Source organism: Primulina tabacum, chromosome 12 (assembly GCF_025594145.1).
Source record: "Primulina tabacum isolate GXHZ01 chromosome 12, ASM2559414v2, whole genome shotgun sequence".
Classification (NCBI taxonomy): Eukaryota; Viridiplantae; Streptophyta; class Magnoliopsida; order Lamiales; family Gesneriaceae; genus Primulina; species Primulina tabacum.
This window is the reverse complement of record NC_134561.1, coordinates 2196385-2217953: the sequence shown is the minus strand read 5'-3', so window position 1 is coordinate 2217953 and position 21569 is coordinate 2196385. Positions and strand designations below refer to the sequence as shown.

The following is a 21569-nucleotide window of genomic DNA, read 5'->3' as shown; positions in this document are numbered from 1 at the left end:
AGAGAATATCAGTCGAGAGCTCAGCAGGAATAACCACATCGAGTCCCACCAACTTCTCGATGAACCCAATCATCCTAACACCATGCTCATGGACCGAAGCCTCGTCTCGCAAGCGTGTAGTCATGAATTATTTAACAGTAGCGTGTCTTTCTGAACGAGTTTGTACATCGTACAATTCTTTTAGATGAAGGTGAATGTCAGCAGTATTCAACGCCTCCTCGAACCTCCTTTGAAGTTCATTCGACATAGAAGCCAACATGTAGCTCTTAGCTTGAAGATCATGGTCCCACCATTTCTCAAGCCTAGCCAACTCAGTCTGACTGATGTTTGGAGTTGCTTCTTTCGGTGGCTTCTTATTAAGCACATACACAATCTTTTGCTTAAAACATAATCTTTTGCTTAACATTTACTTAATAAATGTAACTTTGTGTTTTCCGCCTTCTAAATAAAAGGTTAAGACATGAAGCATTAATTGTTTCAATTAATTGTAAGAATCGATAGAGGATGCAGTTCTAGTATTTGTAACTTTCATTATTTAATATGAAAATCCTGTTGACGGCACCATTTTCTCGCACCTAAGATGAAATAGAAGTTCAAAAATTTCGTCGAACCTCCTCTGAAGTTCATTCCACATAGAAGCCAACATGTAGCTCTTAGCTTGAAGATCATGGTCCCACCATTTCTCAAGCCTAGCCAACTTAGTCTGACTGATGTTTGGAGTTGCTTCTTTCGGTGGCTTCTTATTAAGCACATACACAATCTTTTGCTTAAAACATGTAGCTCTTAGCTTGAAGATCATGGTCCCACCATTTCTCAAGCCTAGCCAACTCAATCTGACTGATGCTTGGAGTTGCTTCTTTCGGTGGCTTCTTATTAAGCACATACACAATCTTTTTCGAGTTCAGAACAATCTTTAAATTTCGAAACCAGTTATATTATCTTGTTTTGAACTTGACGTGGTTATACCAGTTAACTCGTTTTGATCGAGAATGATTGGTAGCGGGTTACGAGCAGTCATCGTAAATATACTGAAATGAAAAACAGATAATGGTTACTGATAATTTTAAAATAATTCTAAGATATAAAATATAGATTTTATTTTATAAATTTCTCTCCCACTATTTTGACATCTCTACCACCCTCTGATGAAAAAGAGAAATCGTATTTCCTTAGTGGGCACGTAGAGCCCAATTAGACAATTATGATCCCGAATAATATCAGCCAATCATAATTTCTAAAAGGTACGTTAAACAAGTGTTGGCTGGAAGGTGCTGCCTTCAGTCTAGCCTAGGAGTTCAGTTAGGCAGTGGTGTAAGTCCTAAGCTGAGTGTGTTATTTATACTTGTTGTAATTAATCAAAGTCTTTTAGTGATACCTACCTGAGGAGGTAGAAGGGGTGACGTAGGAGCAGTTGAAGTATCTGTACTGGATTTCCTTAATTTTTTAGTTTTGATAAAAACTTAAAAATTTTTCCTCAAGATTAATATTTCATCATTCGATTGGAATACTTATCAATTATACCGTGGATACAATTTTGGTTTATAAGCTCGCTTCAGTCTGGATTCAATGTGAAGAAACAAAATCTATAAAGTCAAGATTTTCTTCTTCTCTCTCCCTCATGCTAAGAAACTTATTGGGTTAAGCGTGCATGAGTGAGAATAGTATTGGGATGGGTAAGATCCTGAAAAGTTCTCATGCATCAAATTATTGATGTTGAGCCTCTTGATCTGTCGTAAAAGAGTGATGACAGATCTTAATGTGTAATGTTGTTTCTACTGAGTACAGGACCGACTATAGGGAAAAGCGTAAGACTGTTCTATATGATATATGAAACACCATAGACACACGCCTCTCCGAACTCATGGGCCTAATAACTCGATCCATTAGCTCTCAATTAGGTGCGCTATACGCTGCGACATGTATAAGAAAATAAAGTTGTGTCTTGGCTAACAACAATAGTTTTTGTCATAGTGATAAGCGTTCAATCCTAATAATTAGTATCAGAGCGAGATCATGAGTTCAAGTATCCTAAAAAACATATTTATATACTTCTTGGAGGAAATGTTGGGTTAAGCGTTCATGAGTGAGAGTAGTACTGAAATGTGTGACTTCCTGTAAAGTTCTTGTGCGTCAAGATGTTGACGTTGTGCCGCTTGATATAGTTGGCAAGGTGGGCCGTAAAATAGTGACAACACATCTTAACGAGTAATATTTTCTCTACTGTTGATATGACCGAGGGTATGAAAATGGTTCCAACTTCATCAGCTTATAGACACGCACCTCCCCAGACTCATGGGCCTAACAATCGACCCATTAGCATCTAAGTAGATGCACTCTGCACTACCACAAGTATACGAAAATAAAGTTATGCTTTTTCTAACAGCTAAAGCTTTTGGCTTAATAGCAAGCACTTAATCCTATTGAAATTCGACCAGCCTTGTTCCTTGAACAATACACGGCCTAGACCACCACCTTTGCACCGTCTTCGCCACCTTCTGTCACCGCCGGTGGTCTCTGTTTTCCGGCAAGTTTGTCTCAACGCAAATTTCGTCAAGGTTTCTAGTGCAATTTTGGCGATAGACATCGTTTTCAATCATGGACTTGATTAGGCGATTGAAGAAAGGAGACATCTTGTAGATCGTTCAAAAAGATTTACAACAAGAGCTATTACCGCTTAAACATTAAGATAGTTGATTCCAAACGTTAAACGCTCAAGGTAAATTCAATAAACATCATATTATTGGGATTTAAATTATACGTAGTCCAAGCAAGTTTTGAACATCAAACACGAAATTTTTGAACTTCTAATTCATCTTAGGTGCGAGAAAATGGTACCATCGACAGAATTTTCATATTACATAATGAAAGTTACAAATACTAGAACTGCATCCTCTATCGATTCTTACAATTAATTGAAACAATTAATGCTTCATGTCTTAACCTTTTATTTAGAAGGCGGAAAACACAAAGTTACATTTATTAAGTAAATGTTAAGCAAAATATTATGTTTTAAGCGAAGTAATTAAATTTTTAGATAGTAAAGAAGTGGATAATATTTGAAAATTTGTAGTGAAATTTTGAATTTTTTTAATACAATGTTTGGTAAATAAGCGATTTTATACTAATTTTAAATAAAATACCAAAAGTACCTTTATAGGAAATAGACTTTGATTCTCGTGAAATATAATAAATGTAAAAGAATCTCGACTAACCTTATCAATATATTCTCCAACTAGCTACCACACAGGTCTTGTTCAATGCAATTTACTTCGTTAACGTGGTTTTGAGCTTGTTGCATTAGTTCGAAGATTTACCCAATTGTTTCGAAGAGTAGCGACTATGGGGTTTTCACGTCATTAGAAAATAATTTAAAAGATAATTTTAGATTAGACAAAAATATTATGATAAAAAATATAAAAAAAAGTTCTATTTATTTTCCAAAATACTAAATATTATAAGGCCATGTTTGGTAGAATTGAATGAAATGCGAATGGAATGGACATTCACAATCTCATTTCATTCTTTTGCTTGGTATATAACTTTTGAAATGAGAACAATTATTCCAATGAGGAGTTTATTCATTCTCATTTTCCTAACTTTATATATAATATATATATTTCTCATTTTTTTTTAAATATTTTAATAATAATAAATAAAATGAATTTTTATAATTTTAATTATAAATAAATATTAAAAATAGTAATGAATTAATATTAATAATAAAAATATCAATTTTAAAATTACAATAAATATAATAATTATATTATTTAGTTATATTTAATAATTTTAAATAAAAATATAAATAAAATAATAATAATAATTACCATTTAATAATAACAATAATCATGGTAAAACAACGATAATAATAAATTAAATATGATTAATAATTAATTCAACAATAATAAAAAAATATTAATATTAAATTATAGATAAATAAATAATTATGATATTCTATTTCCTTTTTCCCGTGTCAATCATATAGAAATTGAATATATATATATATATATCATTTCATTTCTATTTTCATTTCATTCCCAAAATCATTTAATTCGTCTATTATTCCATTGAACCATACCAAACCATTTAATATCTTTTCTTCATAGGTTGCAAAGACTTGATTTATCTCACAAGCGAAATATTCCTCACCTTATTTACTGAAATTTTGGGTATGATATCACCAGATAATTTATAAACCAATCATGTTTTAAATCGAGGTTTTCTCAACGCTACATGGGTTGGAACAAAAAACATAGCCTCTAAACAATTTTAGATGACCTTACAACTTCAGTTTGAATCGACGAATCTGCGATATTTTCCACATTCATAGCAGTACCTCTATGTTTTTGCTTTACGAATATGATATATTTTTGGACATTTCTAATAATATCAAGTCTTATTCCCATTTTGGCATTTTTCTTTTCGGGGATTTTAGCCCCGATTAGAAAGGGGCCATCATATTTCTAGAACAAGAAACATGTCCCTCCATAAAATACGAGGATCGCACATGATCCACTGGTTTGATGGGTAGACAGAGAAGAACTCCAGGAGTGCAAATGCACGATCAAATGGACTGAGTCGGATTTTTTTTCCAGAACAAGATTTTACTGATAAAAAGGACATAAGCACGCAGCAAAGACGAGAGAAACCTTCGCAATGTCTTAACAATATACACAAAACTCTTGCCATCATGCTTCATTCCGAAATTAAAAAAGCTTGAAGATTCTTGAGATCGATAGATTACATGAAGACGACATGCATCTAATGAAAAACCATACTCTGCTGCCGAAGACTTGAAAGCTTAATGCTACCGCATTCTCATAAACGGACATCAATACACATAAAAGTTGTTGGAATTCAATCCGAATCAAGGTGGAATTCCCTTCTAATTCGATGGATTACTGCTGGCGTAATCTACAAATGCACATGATTTAGACCAATCGAGAGATCTCTTCATTCCACAAGAAAATCAACAAGCAATGGGGTGATTAACTTTCAAGTAGACACTCGGTTTTCCTAACTGATCCGACTCAATTTGTTCCAATCTTGTAAAAATTCTCAACTATCCACGACGAATCCAACTCCATATAAACATGGACCCAATCTAGGTCATGGGGCCAGAAAAGCAACGGTAATTTTAACACATTGATAGTTCAACAGCACCATTTCCCTTCAATGAAAAATTCGACATGAAAGCACTCTCCAACAAGAGTGTCGTTTTTACAAAAGATTCTAATTGAGCACACACAAAAGTATTTCCTGGATGTCAATTGGAAAAGTACAGAAAGAAATGTACTAGGACTCGTCCATTGAATTTTGAATTTCCTCCAGAAGTTGTGAAAGAAGATGAGTAAGAATATAGATATTGCGGGTTGTACCACTTGAAAACCTCAAGTTGAGGTTTTCGTATACACTTCACCAAGTTAGAAGGATAATCTATACACACAGCACCATACCAACATGTGCAGAAACCATAACAGCGAAGTCGAAAGGGTAAAATGAAATAGAACAAACCAAACTGTGCTTATTCTACCAAGAAATAATCATTTGCATTTCCGTGTCGAGATGGTAACTTAATGATTCAAACATTTCTTATCAGCAACGGATGGATTTATAAATATACAGGATGCAACCTTTTTTCAGTCCCCGTATGCATTATCGACTAAATTAAGAAGCTAATGAACATCAAAAGAAAACACAAAGTAAATAATATCAACAAACAAGCAATCTATACACATCAACATACTGTAAAATCTGAATAAGTTCAGGTTCATTATATATGTAGATCATACAACATGTTCAACTTAAACAAAACAATGCCAATATTCAGCAATCATATGAAACAAATTACCCAACAACATTGATTTTCAAACAAAAACAATAACATGAATTACAAATAACTTACACTCCTCCCTCCCTCACGGCGTAGCTTCGAGCCTCGCCTCGAACACGAATCCACGGCAAAGCCCGTCTCCACCGACGGGAACACCTTCAGCCCACCTCCACTCCGCCTTTCCATCTGCATTCTCTTCCCACAGAGCCAATCTACCAACCCTTTTCGCCGAGAAACAAATCTTATCACCCCCACCAAACACTTTAAACTTACTACTTTTCAAGAAACACCTGTACATTTCCACAGGCATTCGGCCTGCCTCCTCCCACTCGAGGCTCTCCAAGTCCAACCTCAATATCAAGATAGTCGAACACGCGCTCTGCAGCACGTAGGAGCTCTTCAATCCCCCAACCATGTACAGTTTCTTCTCATTCCCAGCTTTCACCAGCCGGGGCCGTCTCAAAATGTCAAAAATATCCCCCCACTCGCGCTTTTCCATCCGAATCCAATGCTGGATTTTGTCTGCACTCCCAATCTCAGTCTTGAACATAGCCCACTGGGACCTCCAAGGCGAGCCTAGATCACACAACACAAGCATAAAATTCGATACTAAAACCGGGCTTCGCGGCTTTGACGGCAGATTAGAGGAAAATTTGAGCCAGTTATTCGACACACAGGAGCCTAAATTGTCACATTTCAGACTCCGATTCTCGGAATAGTACAGAACCGCAAGCTCCGTGAGGACTAGGACTACACTGAGCGAGCCGGCTAGCACAGATCCATGGCGGGACCAAGCGGATCCAAGCTGAGGAAGGATCCTGTACTGGCTAGTCAAAGGGTTGCAGACCACAAGGGCTTTCTGTGAACTCTGCGCGAGGGTGGTACAGGAACCCTGCGACGTGGGTTGCGAACCCCAGAGGTAGAGGAGGCCATGGGAGGAGGTAATGGGGTGGAGGGAGGAGAAGGGGAGGAAAGAGAGGGAGAATCTGAGCCACTGGTTGGACGAAGGGTCGAAGGCGTGAAGGGTCGGATGAGGGGACACGTGGCGGTTGGAGGGCTTGAGGGCGAGGAGGAAGAGCGGGCTGGTTTGGGAGCGGAGGAGGTGGAGGAACGCCGAGGAGGAGAGGGCGGAGTGGAGGGATTTGCAGACGCACTTGGCGGCGGAGATTTGACGGAGGGGCAGGTGGGCGAAGATCTGGTGGATAGTTTCTTGAGGGAGCAGGTTGAAGGGGGAGAAATCCATGGCGGAGCAGTGGGCGGTAACTCGTCGGATGAGGAGACAGCGGTGGTGTAGGGGGATAATGGGAGGAGATTGGGTTGACTGGTTTTGTCTTGGTACCGACAGAGATTGTGAACGACACCGTTTCATGCGGGTTTTGTCGGGGTCGAAATGGTCATCCCAATATTTTTACCATTTCAATTAAAATCATATATTTTTCTTTTTCACTGATATATATCATTTTCGACTGCAAAACAGATTACGTAAGATGATATCAAATCTAGCAAGTTAAGATTCATTAGTCGTATTTCTTGCATTTCGTTCTTATATTATGGTAAGAAATTACGGTTCTTCTAACAGACAGTCTATCAATTTTCTTATAAGACAGATCGATTTTGTTCATATTAAGTAAAAATAATTATGCCAAACTTGGCATATGTAAACTCTTTGTTCTTGGGCATAGTGTAGGCAGCGGCCTACATTAGTTCTGTCATTGTTTTAGAAGACGATTGTCATATTTCATGAGCACCATGTGTTAGGCAGAGTGCTGTTCTTGATGAAATTTATTTTTAATTTTCAAAAAGTCATAAAGTCATATAAATATCTCGAAGTGTGGGATACTTTATTTAAAGTAGAAATACCATACGACACGAAATCGAAAGAAAGATGATAAGTCAGGACGTTTACGTCGAAGACATAATACCATACTGAACTTGATATTTAGTCGTGTTATCACTTTTGATTGAGTGAAATCATAGGGTAACTTAACAGATCAGTTGTAAAAAACTTTAAGATAGATCAAATGTATAGCTTGTCAAGAGGATTGAACTTAAAATTTACAAATAAATTTCTCATGGTATACACCCAACATTGTTGATTGCAAATTTCCACATCTTTTTTTTATGAGATAACTAAATAATTAAAATTTTAGTTAAAATTTGGGGAATCATTCTCTTCTCATTCATAGTACGAAGAATGTTGTAACCTACCTGTGGGGACCCGGACGCTAATCATGTTCTTAATCATCCTTGGGACTAATTCATCAATTATAATAACCAGGGTCTAATTTTTTTTTTTAAAATAATGCAGAACGTAGTGACATAAAAACATATATACATCTCAGTATATAAAAGTACCAATTCTGTACCACATACATTTATTTAATTAGGTTTAACAGCTAATATCAAGTGTCTAACCCTATCTCTAATCCAAGTCCGGAGCCGTCACTCTAATCACGATCTCTCTCTTTATCTCCGTGACCCTGAACCTGTCCCACCTGTTGTCATGTACACATACAGACAAGACAACAGCCGGATAATTCCGGTGAGAATATAATCCCAGTATAAATCAACGAAACATGCAATCATATAAACAAATATAAAGCATGTAACAGGTAACAGCAATATGTATCAAAATCTGAAACATAATCAATATCAGACTGTCGACAATACTCATAACTACACAATTTAGACTAGACTCAATCCTAGTCTAGGGATCCCGGTTTCCAGAAATTGGCATTCCTATATCGACCAACAGTAATAGAAAAGACTCCAGTTCTATCCACGTCGATAAGGTATCGATCACCAGAAATAGAAAAAGGTCTGATTCTATCCACACCGATATGGTATCGATCACCAGTAATAGAAGGAACTCTAATTCTATCCACACCGATATAATATCGATCACCAGTAATAGAAGAAGCTCCAATTCTATCCACACCGATACGACATCGATCAACAGTAATAGAAGAAACCCAAATTCTATCCACATCGATAGCCAATCATCCGGTGACAGACTTTGGCACTATCGCCAATGCACTATCTTATGACATCGTGCAATGTGCCCGTGGCGATCCCGCCACTATCAGGCACTTCTGTCACAAGATTACTCGTCTAATACCTGTTATCTATTAATCAAGAAAACAAGTACATCAATCAAATCAATGCAAATATCAATGCAATAAAGTAAAGTATGTGATTTAGGGAAACTCAAGTCTAAACCGACTTAAGTCGATCTCCCGATACCACATTGACTTATACCTTTCGTTTGTAGTCTCGGTCTGAAGCAATATCAGTTCTGAACTCAAGACTGTCTCTGTAAATCTGAAACGACATATTGAGAATCATAATATCAATATTCCATTCTCAATTCAACACTGAATCTGATTAATCCGGATTTAATTCAAATAACAGCATAACGGCACAATCTCAGTATCCCCATCAATACCATATCAACAGACATCAATTACGAATCATAACCCATATCCGATACAATTTGTAATCCATCCATAATCCAAATCTGTCCGATTTCAGATCAATATAATCAGAAAATCATAACAATTCCATAATCAGTCCGTTTCTTAATCTGACTTCGATTCTATGATGTCTAACATATCAAGAACATCATATATGAATCCTATTCAATTCTGACAATGACATAATTTCAAAGCATGTCAAAACGTAGCAAAACTTACGTCCAGTTGTAGCCTACGTCGATAGGATTAATGTACTGAAGTCGGATTACGATTCAGACGGACGGATTTTACACGGTTGAAATTTGAAGCACAAGGAACCAACACTTTCTCTCAATTCTCCGTTGATTTCTTTGATGGAATACGTGTAATATGTATATATATATATATACATCTCGCATGCCCCGAAACGTGTCTTCCGCAAATTCATACAAAGCATCTCGCGCATATGCGCGCACTGTCTTCGCGCATATGCGCGAGACTATTGTCTCGGCGCGTGTCTTCCCAGCCTCTCGCGCATATGCGCGCCTCAATTCCGCGCATATCCGCGAAGCTCTCTGGACTCGACCGGTGCAGCTCGCGCATATGCGCGCCCTCATGTCGCGCATATGCGCGAGGTCTTCTGCCCATTTGGCGCATGGGTGCGCATCACGTCGCGCACGTGCGACGATGGTACTGTCCTCGCACATACATTTTCACACGTTACTTCAAATCGTGTCTCGGTTAATCCTTTCATAATCATATCAAACTATAAATCAATAATTACAGATTACTAGGATTAAATTTCCGGGCATTACATTTCTCCCCCCCTAAGATATTATTTCGCCCCCGAAATCACAGCCAATCCATCATATCAATAAGAAGGCATGTAATAAAACTGAACAGAAATTTACATTAGTGAAATAATGATGGGAATTCTTGTCTCATGTCTGATTCAGTCTCCCAAGTGGCTTCTTCAACGCCATGACGAGTCCATTGTACTTTCACCAACGGAATCATCTTCGTTCTGAGCTGTTTTTCTTTACGATCGATAATCCGAATCGGTTTCTCGACATAACTCAATGTCTCATCCAGCTCGGTTTTGTCTGGCTGAATAACGTGAGAATCATCAGGGAGATACTTCCGCAGCATTGATACATGAAAGACATCATGTATTGCAGATAATGAAGGTGGCAATGCTAGTCGATAGGCACGATCTCCCATCTTTTCAAGAATTTCATAAGGACCAACATATCGTGAAGACAATTTTCCTTTCTTCCCAAATCTAACCACACCTCTGAATGGATAAATCTTCAAAAATACTCGATCTCCAGTCTCAAATACCAACGGTCTACGTCGAAGGTTGGCATATTTGGCTTGTCGGTCCTGTGCTGCCTTCATTTTCTTTTGAATTAGTTTCACTTTTTCAGTCATATCTCTGATCATGTCAAGTCCAGTCTCAGGAACTTCAGAGATATCATCCCAGTAAAGAGGGGATCGACATTTCTTTCCGTACAATGCTTCGAATGGTGCCATCTCAATACTCGTTTGATAGCTGTTGTTGTACGAAAACTCGCAAAGAGGCAACGCATCTTGCCAATTAGTGCTAAAATCCAGCACTACAGCTCTCAGCATATCTTCCAATGTCTGGATCGTACGCTCTGACTGTCCGTCAGTCTGTGGATGATATGCGGTACTCAGATGTAACTTAGTACCGAGAGCTTGCTGCAAACTCTGCCAGAAGTGCGAAGTAAAACGAGGATCACGGTCTGACACAATCGACTTCGAAAAAACGTCCAGTCTAACTACTTCCTTGACATAGATATCGGCCATCTGATCATATCTATAGGTCATCTTGTATGGAATAAAGCATGCGAATTTGGTCAATCGATCAATCACGACCCAAATCGCATCACAACCTCGGGAGGATCTCGGTAACTGTGTCACAAAATCCATGGAAATGTGATCCCATTTCCATTCAGGAATCGACAAACTTTGCAACAATCCTCCGGGTTTCTTCCTCTCAGCTTTCACCTGTTGGCAATTCAGACACTTGGCTACAAATTCAGTAACATCAGATTTCATCTGTTTCCACCAATACTGTGTCTTCAAATCATTATACATTTTCTTGCCACTAGGATGAATGCTAAAACGACTGTTGTGCGCTTCTGTCAGTATTTGCTTGTCTCAATTCCGAAACATTCGGCACAACAAGACAATTATTCACATACAAAATACCATTTTGAATCTGATATTCCGATCGATGTCCATCTCTGACCATAGCAATCGACTTCTGTATATTCTGATCAACTTTCTGAGCTGCTTTAATTTTCAAAATCAGCTCTGGTTCAGCTTGAATCACATATAATCTCATAGGTCTCCGATCTGTCTCAAATACTAATCCAGACAAACAGCAGTCTTCTATTAAATTCGAGACACCTATCGTCGATAAGGATAAAGAACATATCTTTCGAATCAGTGCATCGGCTGCTGCATTGGATTTTCCTGGGTAGTATTTGATTTCACAATCGAAATCCTTTAGCAAATCAAGCCATCTCCTCTGTCTCATATTCAACTCGGATTGTGAAAACAAATACTTCAAGCTCTTATGATCAGAATAGATTTCGAATTTCTCACCGTAGAGGTAATGTCGCCATATCTTCAAAGCAAAGACTATGGCTGCCAATTCAAGATCATGAATTGGGTAACGAGATTCATGGAGCTTCAGTTGTCTCGAGGCATAAGCAATAACATGTCCTCGCTGCATCAACACACAGTCCAATCCTCGGTGAGATGCATCACAATAAACCACAAAGTCACCAGTACCTGAAGGAATTGTCAACACAGGCGCACTGGTTAATCTCTTCTTCAATTCGAGAAAACTGGTCTCACATTCCTCAGACCAAACAAATGGAGCATTCTTCTGAGTCAACTGTGTAATCGGTTTGGCAATACTCGAAAAATCTTTAATAAATCGGCAATAATATCCTGCCAAACCCATAAAGCTGCGTATCTCTGGTACAGATGTCGGTCTCGGCCAAGAAATCACTGCCTCAACCTTACTGGGATCAACTGATATACCGTCTCCGGATATAATATGCCCCAGAAACACCACCTGTTTCAACCAGAACTCGCATTTCGATAGTTTAGCATATAATTTCTCCGCCCTCAAAATTCGCAACACAGTTCTTAAATGTTCAGCATGCTCCATCACATTCTTTGAATAGATCAAAATATCATCGATGAAGATAATCACGAAATCATCGAGATATTTCTGAAAGACTCGATTCATCAATCCCATAAATACCGCCGGTGCATTCGTCAAACCAAATGGCATGACAATAAATTCATAGTGTCCATACCTGGTTCTGAATGCTGTCTTTGAGATATCAGAATCCCTGACTCTCAGTTGATGGTATCCAGATCTCAGATCGATCTTAGAATACACCGAAGAACCCTGCAACTGATCAAATAAATCATCAATACGAGGCAATAGGATATTTATTCTTTATCGTTGCCTTATTCAGTTGCCGGTAGTCGATACAAAGTCTCATCGACCCATCCTTCTTCCTCACGAACAGTACTGGAGCGCCCCAATGAGAAACACTCGGTCTAATATATCCCCTGGCCAGCAAATCCTCCAACTGTTCTTTCAACTCTTTCAACTCGATAGGTGCCATCCGGTACGGAGCCCTCGAAATTGGAACTGTTCCCGGCATCAACTCAATGCTGAAGTCTATCTCTCGAATCGGAGGCAATCCATGAATCTCATCTGGAAAGACATCAGTAAACTCACACACAACTGGCAAGTCCGCCAACGATGGGCTCGACTTCAGTAAATCAACTGAATATATCAGGAATCCATCCGCTCTTTTCTGCAATAATCGAGTCATATTTATTGCAGATATCAAAGGAATTCTAGCTCGAGAACCCTTACCGTAAAATTTCCACTCCTCAGCCATCTCAGGTCTGAATCGAACAATCTTGTGGAAACAATCGACTGTAGCCCTGTACTTGGTCAACGTATCGATACCGATAATACAATCAAAGTCAGATATCCCAAGCACAATACAGTCTAACTCAATTTCATGTCCATCATACTGCAATATACACGATCTAACAGATTTCACTGATATCAAACCCGTCCCTAACGGAGAAGAAACAGACACTACTGCAGACAATGACTCAATAGATAACGCATGACTCAATGCAAACCTCTCAGAAATAAAAGTATGCGATGCACCAGTATCAATCAATACATATGCAGGATAACCAGAAATAAAATAGTTACCTGCCACGACATCATCAGGTGCATCCTGTGCCTGCTCCTCAGTCAAAGCAAATAGTCGGGCCTGCTGTCTAGGAGGCTGGCTCGCTGTCTGGCTCCCTCCTGTCATCTGCTGTGACTGAGTAGACGGTGCTGGCTGAAAGGAATGAACGGCAGAAGATCGTCTTCATGTTGGAGCCACTGATCCAGACGACTCAGCGGCCTGGGATCCCTGGGCACCTCTCTGGGGACACACTCGGGCAAAGTGTCCATGCTGTTTACAAATGCGGCAGTTGCCGAACACTCCTCGGCACTGTTCTGTGGAATGCTTCCCTCCACAAGTGTTAGTGTAAGGTCCTGTATAACTCTAGCCCTGACCAGTCTGTCTAGAGCCACTCGAACTGGATGAGCTACTTCCAGCTTTCTTGAATTTCTTCCCCTTAGCTTTCAGGAAGTCTTTCTTCCCACTACCACTGCCGCTCTCAAATCGAGGAGCTGGTGGAGGCATCTGTGATCTCGGTGCTGAAGACACAAACGAAGACTCTTTCTGTCTCATAAGACCAGCTTCAACTTCCTTGGCTCGGTTCAAGGCATCAGTAAAGTTGTTTGGCCTCCCGGTATTCACCAAGGTAAAGATTTCAGGATTTAGGCCATTTATGAACTGGTCCGCAACGGCCTCATCATGTTCAGCTACGTGGGGAGCAAATCGGAGGCAGTGTAGAGAATTTGGCCACATATTCCTCAATGTTTAGCTGACCCTGCCTCAAGTTGGCAAACTCGGCTCCCTTGTCCTTTCTATACGACACTGGAAAGAACCTTTGATAAAATTCATTTCTAAAGACATTCCAGGTGATAGTCGTAACCTCGTTGTTCCAAGGCCCGCTTTGTGGTAATCCACCAGTTTTTAGCAACGTCGTGTAACTGGTGTCCTATCAATTTCACCCTCTTCTCATCAGTATAATCCAAGGACTCAAACAACGTCTCGATATCATCTAACCAACTCTCGCATTCCACTGAATTCTCCGTACCCTTCAGAGTTTGTGGATGGAACGATTGAAATCTCTTTAACAAGGTCTCCATGGGAGTAGCTGTCACATCCATGGGAGGATTTGAAGTACTACCCTGTTCAGGTACTCTTCTCGGAGGCATATCTGATAATCAAAAGGATTAGTAATCCCAATTCACAAATATATTTCAGTCCTCCTCTGATCATCTTACTGCTGATCCAGAATCGGTGCTGATCCATTCTCAATAACACATGTTTTCAAATCAAGTCAGATAAAGAGATAAACATGCATTATAAAGCAGTAAATCATGCTAGCAATCAAAAGCAGGAAAGAAAATCTCAATCTACCCCGCTCACTAGCTCCTATCTCAGTCTCAAGGATCTATAGCTCTGATACCACCTGTTGTGGGGACCCGGACGCTAATCATGTTCTTAATCATCCTTAGGACTAATTCATCAATTATAATAACCAGGATCTAATTTTTTTTTTAAAATAATGCAGAACGTAGTGACATAAAAACATATATACATCTCAGTATATAAAAGTACCAATTCTGTACCACATACATTTATTTAATTTAGGTTTAACAGCTAATATCAAGTGTCTAACCCTATCTCTAATCCAAGTCCGGAGCCGTCACTCTAATCACGATCTCTCTCTTTATCTCCGTGACCCTGAACCTGTCCCACCTGTTGTCATGTACACATACAGACAAGACAACAGCCGGATAATTCCGGTGAGAATATAATCCCAGTATAAATCAACGAAACATGCAATCATATAAACAAATATAAAGCATGTAACAGGTAACAGCAATATGTATCAAAATCTGAAACATAATCAATATCAGACTGTCGACAATACTCATAACTACACAATTTAGACTTGACTCAATCCTAGTCTAGGGATCCCGGTTTCCAGAAGTTGGCTATTCCTATATCGACCAACAGTAATAGAAAAGACTCCAGTTCTATCCACGTCGATAAGGTATCGATCACCAGAAATAGAAAAATGTCTGATTCTATCCACACCGATATGGTATCGATCACCAGTAATAGAAGGAACTCTAATTCTATCCACACCGATATAATATCGATCACCAATAATAGAAGAAGCTCCAATTCTATCCACACCGATACGACATCGATCAACAGTAATAGAAGAAACCCAAATTTTATCCACATCGATAGCCAATCATCCGGTGACAGACTTTGGCACTATCGCCAATGCACTATCTTATGACATCGTGCAATGTGCCCGTGGCGATCCCGCCGCTATCAGGCACTTCTGTCACAAGATTACTCGTCTAATACCTGTTATCTATTAATCAAGAAAACAAGTACATCAATCAAATCAATGCAAATATCAATGCAATAAAGTAAAGTATGTGATTTAGGGAAACTCAAGTCTAAACCGACTTAAGTCGATCTCCCGATACCACATTGACTTATACCTTTCGTTTGTAGTCTCGGTCTGAAGTAATATCAGTTCTGAACTCAAGACTGTCTCTGTAAATCTGAAACGACATATTGAGAATCATAATATCAATATTCCATTCTCAATTCAACACTGAATCTGATTAATCCGGATTTAATTCAAATAACAGCATAACGGCACAATCTCAGTATCTCCATCAATACCATATCAACAGACATCAATTACGAATCATAACCCATATCCGATACAATTTGTAATCCATCCATAATCCAAATCTGTCCGATTTCAGATCAATATAATCAGAAAATCATAACAATTCTATAATCAGTCCGTTTCTTAATCTGACTTCGATTCTATGATGTCTAACATATCAAGAACATCATATATGAATCCTATTCAATTCTGACAATGACATAATTTCAAAGCATGTCAAAACGTAGCAAAACTTACGTCCAGTTGTAGCCTACGTCGATAGGATTACAGTACTGAAGTCGGATTACGATTCAGACGGACGGATTTTACACGGTTGAAATTTGAAGCACAAGGAACCAACACTTTCTCTCAATTCTCCGTTGATTTCTTTGATGGAATACGTGTAATATGTATATATATATATATACATCTCGCATGCCCCGAAATGTGTCTTCCGCAAATTCATCCAAAGCATCTCGCGCATATGCGCGCACTGTCTTCGCGCATATGCGCGAGACTATTGTCTCGGCGCGTGTCTTCCCAGCCTCTCGCGCATATGCGCGCCTCAATTCCGCGCATAAGCGCGAGGATCTCTGGACTCGACCGGTGCAGCTCGCGCATATGCGCGCCCTCATGTCGCGCATATGCGCGAGGTCTTCTACCCATTTGGCGCATGGGTGCGCATCACGTCGCGCACGTGCGCCGATGGTACTGTCCTCGCACATATATTTTCACACGTTACTTCAAATCGTGTCTCGGTTAATCCTTTCATAATCATATCAAATTATAAATCAATAATTACAGATTACTAGGATTAAATTTCCGGGCATTACACTACTGATATAGTGAGGTTAAGTTGTAATTTTAATGGTTTTTTAGCTCGGAAAAGGCATAGTATTATAGAATACTGTTATTAGGAGATCACCTGTGTAAGTTTGAGGACTAGCCTCCTCATTGAAACACTTATGAAGCAAATATGTGTTTAATGGGGAAAATAGACACAACCTGAAAATCCAAGTGGAATGTTAGAGTGATTATTGTTAGGTACTATTGTTTGGTTTTACATGAATCTCCAAAAAGTTCAAGATATCACATTCACTTTGTGATCTAGTAAACTGTGTTAGTATTCTACTAATAAAAGTTCAAACCACAAGCAATATATCATGTGTAAGGTCTAGAAATTCGACCGAAGTAACCTGACTTCATGCAAATCTAGAGTTTTATTTATAATGTGTTTTTAATTAATTTAATGCATTAAATACATGATTATGGCTATGTGTTTTATTTAATGGTTCACTAAGATTGCATATTATAAGGTAGTAGTATTTCACGCTCGAACGAGGAATGGAGACCGGTGACAGTTAAGGAAAATGTTTTATTAAATAATTATTTTTAATTATTTAATATGTGGTATATAAATGTGAGATTTTCGAAAATGGACCTTTGTAGGGTATTTTATTCATCGAGTCATATTTTAAACCGGTATGCAATTTTTAGGAAATCGGAGGACTTTTTGAGGATTCGAGCAATATTTTCAAAAACGTACGTAAGCGAAATATTTTACGAGGGTGTTTTGGGCTTAATGAGTCTACTTTAATATATAATGGGTCTAAAATACTACACAACCTCATTATTTTAAATTAAGGGCCCGTTATATACTTAATATTATATCTAACCCTACCTCCCAAAATCCTAATCACTTTACCTCACTTTCGGCCGCCCCTCTCCACCTCCAGCAGCAGCTATTTTCCTTGGTTTTTCTCAAAAAAATCTCATAAAAACTCTTCTCCGTCTTTCTGGTGTCCGTTCTACACGATTGTATCAAGGTTTTCAAGCGTAAATACGCAAAAGCACGCCCTATACCTCGTTTTTCTCATCAGTCACATCATTATAATTTTATTTGTGTGTTTATGTGTTGGAAACTAAATTTCGGATGTTTGACAAACTGAGCGTTTAAAAGATTAAACCAACTGATCAAGAAGACTGAAAGAAACTGATCTAAAATATACAAACTATAGGCTGCCAGTAACTGGAGGATAATACGCAGATTTTCGAAGGCAATTGAACTAGCAACTGAACTACGTAGACAACTGACTGATCAGTTGGAAACTGATCAGTTACTACAAACAGCTGTGAGCTTATCAACTACATTCGATCAGCTGATCCCTCAGCTGTACACGTCATCAGTTAAGGAAAAAGACATTCAATCGACTAAAAGCTGACTGCAACAAGTAGCGGTATAATCGCATTTCAGAAAAACTGCAGTGTACGTCTGTCAGAAGAATGTTGGCGTGGCAAGCAACAGATAGAAAGTTTCAAATCGTATTTAATATTATCGATGGAGGGAAGCCTATAAATAACAGAGAAGAGCAGCCGAGAAATAATTTTTGAACAACTCTCTCGGAATATAAAACAATCAACTGATAGATTTACTATTCTGTTACTCTGCTGAAATCCTTGCAAATATCAAAGCTCACGTTTATTGCATACATTCATAGCTTTCAGGCTATGCTTCGAGCTTTCAAGCACATACTGTAATAATTGATCTTGCAAGAGATCAATTGTGCTAAAATATTTCAGTTCTAGTGAGTACTGTTAACAAACTTATAACTAAGAGTTTCAGTTTGGCATTGTTAAGTCCAAAACTAAAGTTGGTCTGTACAACTGTTTGTATCGATCAAAGTCTTTTAGTGAATATCATAGCCTTGTGATATGAGGGATGACGTAGGAGTGTTTGAAATCTCCGAACATCCATAAAATCTTGTGTCTTCTTATTTCAGTTTTTATTCTATCTATCAGTTAGTTTATTTCCGCACATTCTTTGTTAACTGATTGATATTGACTTATAAGATTCCCGAGTATCAGTTTATCACTAATCTGACTCATCTATATTCGAAAAGGTTGTAAAAATTGTAAATGTTTATTCAATCTCTCCTCCCCTTCTAAACACTCTTCCACCTTTAACCGATCCTATCATTATGCATGAACAATATCAGGTCTATCATGTTGCATTGGATTTACACGATTTTGGCACAAAATATGCATATACTTTGACTGATCCTATCATTATGCATGAACCGATCCTATCATTATGCATGAACAATATCCATGACGGTTTTATTTTTTAACCGATCCTATCATTATGCATGAACGATATCCAAGACGGTTTTATTTTTTGCTGACGACAACATCACTACTACCATGAACAATCAGTTGCTGATGATCGACGAAGACTCCTTTAGCAACCTCTTTCAGTTGCCAACTGATGGTCTGGCCAATGTATCTGAAGTAAAAACTTCTGATGTTGGAGATGCGAACTCTCCTATCCGCTGATGGTCGGAAAATCAAGGTTTCCGATCCCAAGAAAAAACTCAAGCTAGATATCCAGTTACTGGCTGATATTGTGGCCAAAGGGCTTCTAGCCAAAGCAGGATAGTTTGTTGCCCTTACTTTGAAGAAATTTCAAGTCATGACTTCTATCATGACTGGAAAAAGACTGAACTAGAAAGGTATCATCTTCAACCTTATGAAGAACATGTTTCGGTCTTCGAAGCAGTTGAAGGGATTTGCTGTGCAGCTCAGCTATCTACTGAAGAGCAAGGGCTTGGTGGGTGACTCCTTTGAGAGGTCATCCAAATTCAAAATCTTCAATGCCAAGAGTGTTCAGCTGCCGAAGCTCAAGCTGGACATCTCTCCTGAGCAGTTTGTCAAGGTAAAGAAGGAGACAGGGACGCAGGTGGCTCCCAAACCAGCAAAGAAGGCCAAGAAAATTAATCATAAAAAGGCAATCAAACGTAAACTGATTGTCAATGAAACTAATTCAGAAAATACTCCTTCTCCCAAGATTGCCAAGAAGCCCAGGACTCTAAAGACCAAACCAGCAGTTGTTGTGGGCACCATCCCAACTGATAGATTGATTCTATCAGGAGCTGAACAGCCGATCAAGGCTACTCCTTTGCGAGCAATATCAGGTAAATCATTAACTGAAGAGCAGTTACTTCAACCTGCTGCTCCTCTCAAGAAGCCTATCACCGAATCTAGTGATAAAAGAAGCATGCTCGAGTTAAAGCTCCACTAATCACTATCGTTGGCCCAACTTCATTACCTTTTACTAGACCCAAATGAATAGTGATTAGAGAAGTGATCGATGCAATCAGATCAAGACTGAACATTCCTCATGTCCTTGATTGACTCCAAGGACAAAGAGAAAATGACAGAAGATCCCCGACCCACAAACACCATCCAAACCCATATTGACCTCATCTGGAAAGAGATCAATGAATTTTCTGAGACTAAGCTTAAAGCTTATGATGAATGGGTGAGATTTAGGACTTAAGTGTTTGCCAGGCAAATACAAAAAAAATCAGTTCTGAAGAAGTTTGTTGTCCTGGAAACCATAGTCCTAAAAATGGTGAAAGCAACTTCAGTGGTTCAAGTGTTGCAGAAGAAAAGGTACTTTTTCGATCAAGTACGATCCAAGAAGTTGAGACAAATGGTTCTTCAGCTACGCCAAAACTATGATCCTACCAGTCCAACTGCCTTCAATGATAAAGCTGTTCATGATCAGCTGATCTCAATGATAAAGCTGTTCATGATCAGCTGAACTCGGATCTTATCTCACTATAGATGGAGATCAAATATTGGGAACTGGATCAAGAACTTATAATTCCAGCAGATTCCCAAAATCTCTCATCAGAAGAGGAAGCTGAACAATAAGTTCCAACGCAAAAGCTATCCTAGGAATCAGTTGTTGAATTTTCTGAGCAAGCAACTGCTTCTTTTTCAAAGATTCGCAACTATCAACTTCTGCTCCCCAATCCTCAACTGCAGAATTTCAACTTTACACTGATGATGAATTGTCATTGGCAAACATTGACGAAGTCATTAAATCAATTGCCTATGATATTCAGCAGACTACAACTGAAGCAGTTGGAGAGCCAACAACAACTGAAGAACCAGCCTCACATGCTACTTTTCAACCGACTAAAGAGCCAGTTCAGTGGACTGCCACGACTGAACAGACAGTTATTATAGAAACTGAAGAGCCAACTACAGTTTTAGTTGTTCAAGCAACTGAAGAATTTAATTTTTATTCAGCTGAGCAACCAACTGAAGAACCAGTTACTATTTCTGCTGATCAACCGTCTACAGAGCCTTCAAGCTCCATTGTTGTTCTGATTCTCTCTTATTCTCCTCAGCTTCAACAGGAAGCTATATCAGAGGATGCTTCAGAAATGTTCAATCTTGAAAATAAACCAACTGACATATATATGAATTCTACAAGTGATGTATATGATAACATGTTTTGAAGGAGGTGAGTTGGTTGTGACTAATATGAATACGTACACGAACACGAATATGTAAGGTCAATGCTCAGTAGATCAGTA

At 38.7% G+C, this 21569-nt stretch overlaps 1 protein-coding gene across 1 annotated transcript; it reads right to left on the bottom strand.

Annotated features, from left to right (window-relative positions):
- Positions 1–5740: 5740 nt before the first annotated feature.
- On the bottom strand, positions 5741–7221 carry LOC142520963 (SKP1-interacting partner 15). Its single transcript, XM_075624126.1, has one exon. The coding sequence runs from the start codon at positions 7197–7199 to the stop codon at positions 5916–5918; it is 1284 nt and encodes a 427-aa protein (XP_075480241.1). The 5' UTR covers positions 7200–7221; the 3' UTR covers positions 5741–5915.
- Positions 7222–21569: the final 14348 nt, after the last annotated feature.

Excerpts from the sequence above, each read along its gene's own strand:
- LOC142520963 (XM_075624126.1), bottom strand. The coding sequence starts at position 7,199 with ATGAAACGGTGTCGTTCACAATCTCTGTCGGTACCAAGACAAAACCAG.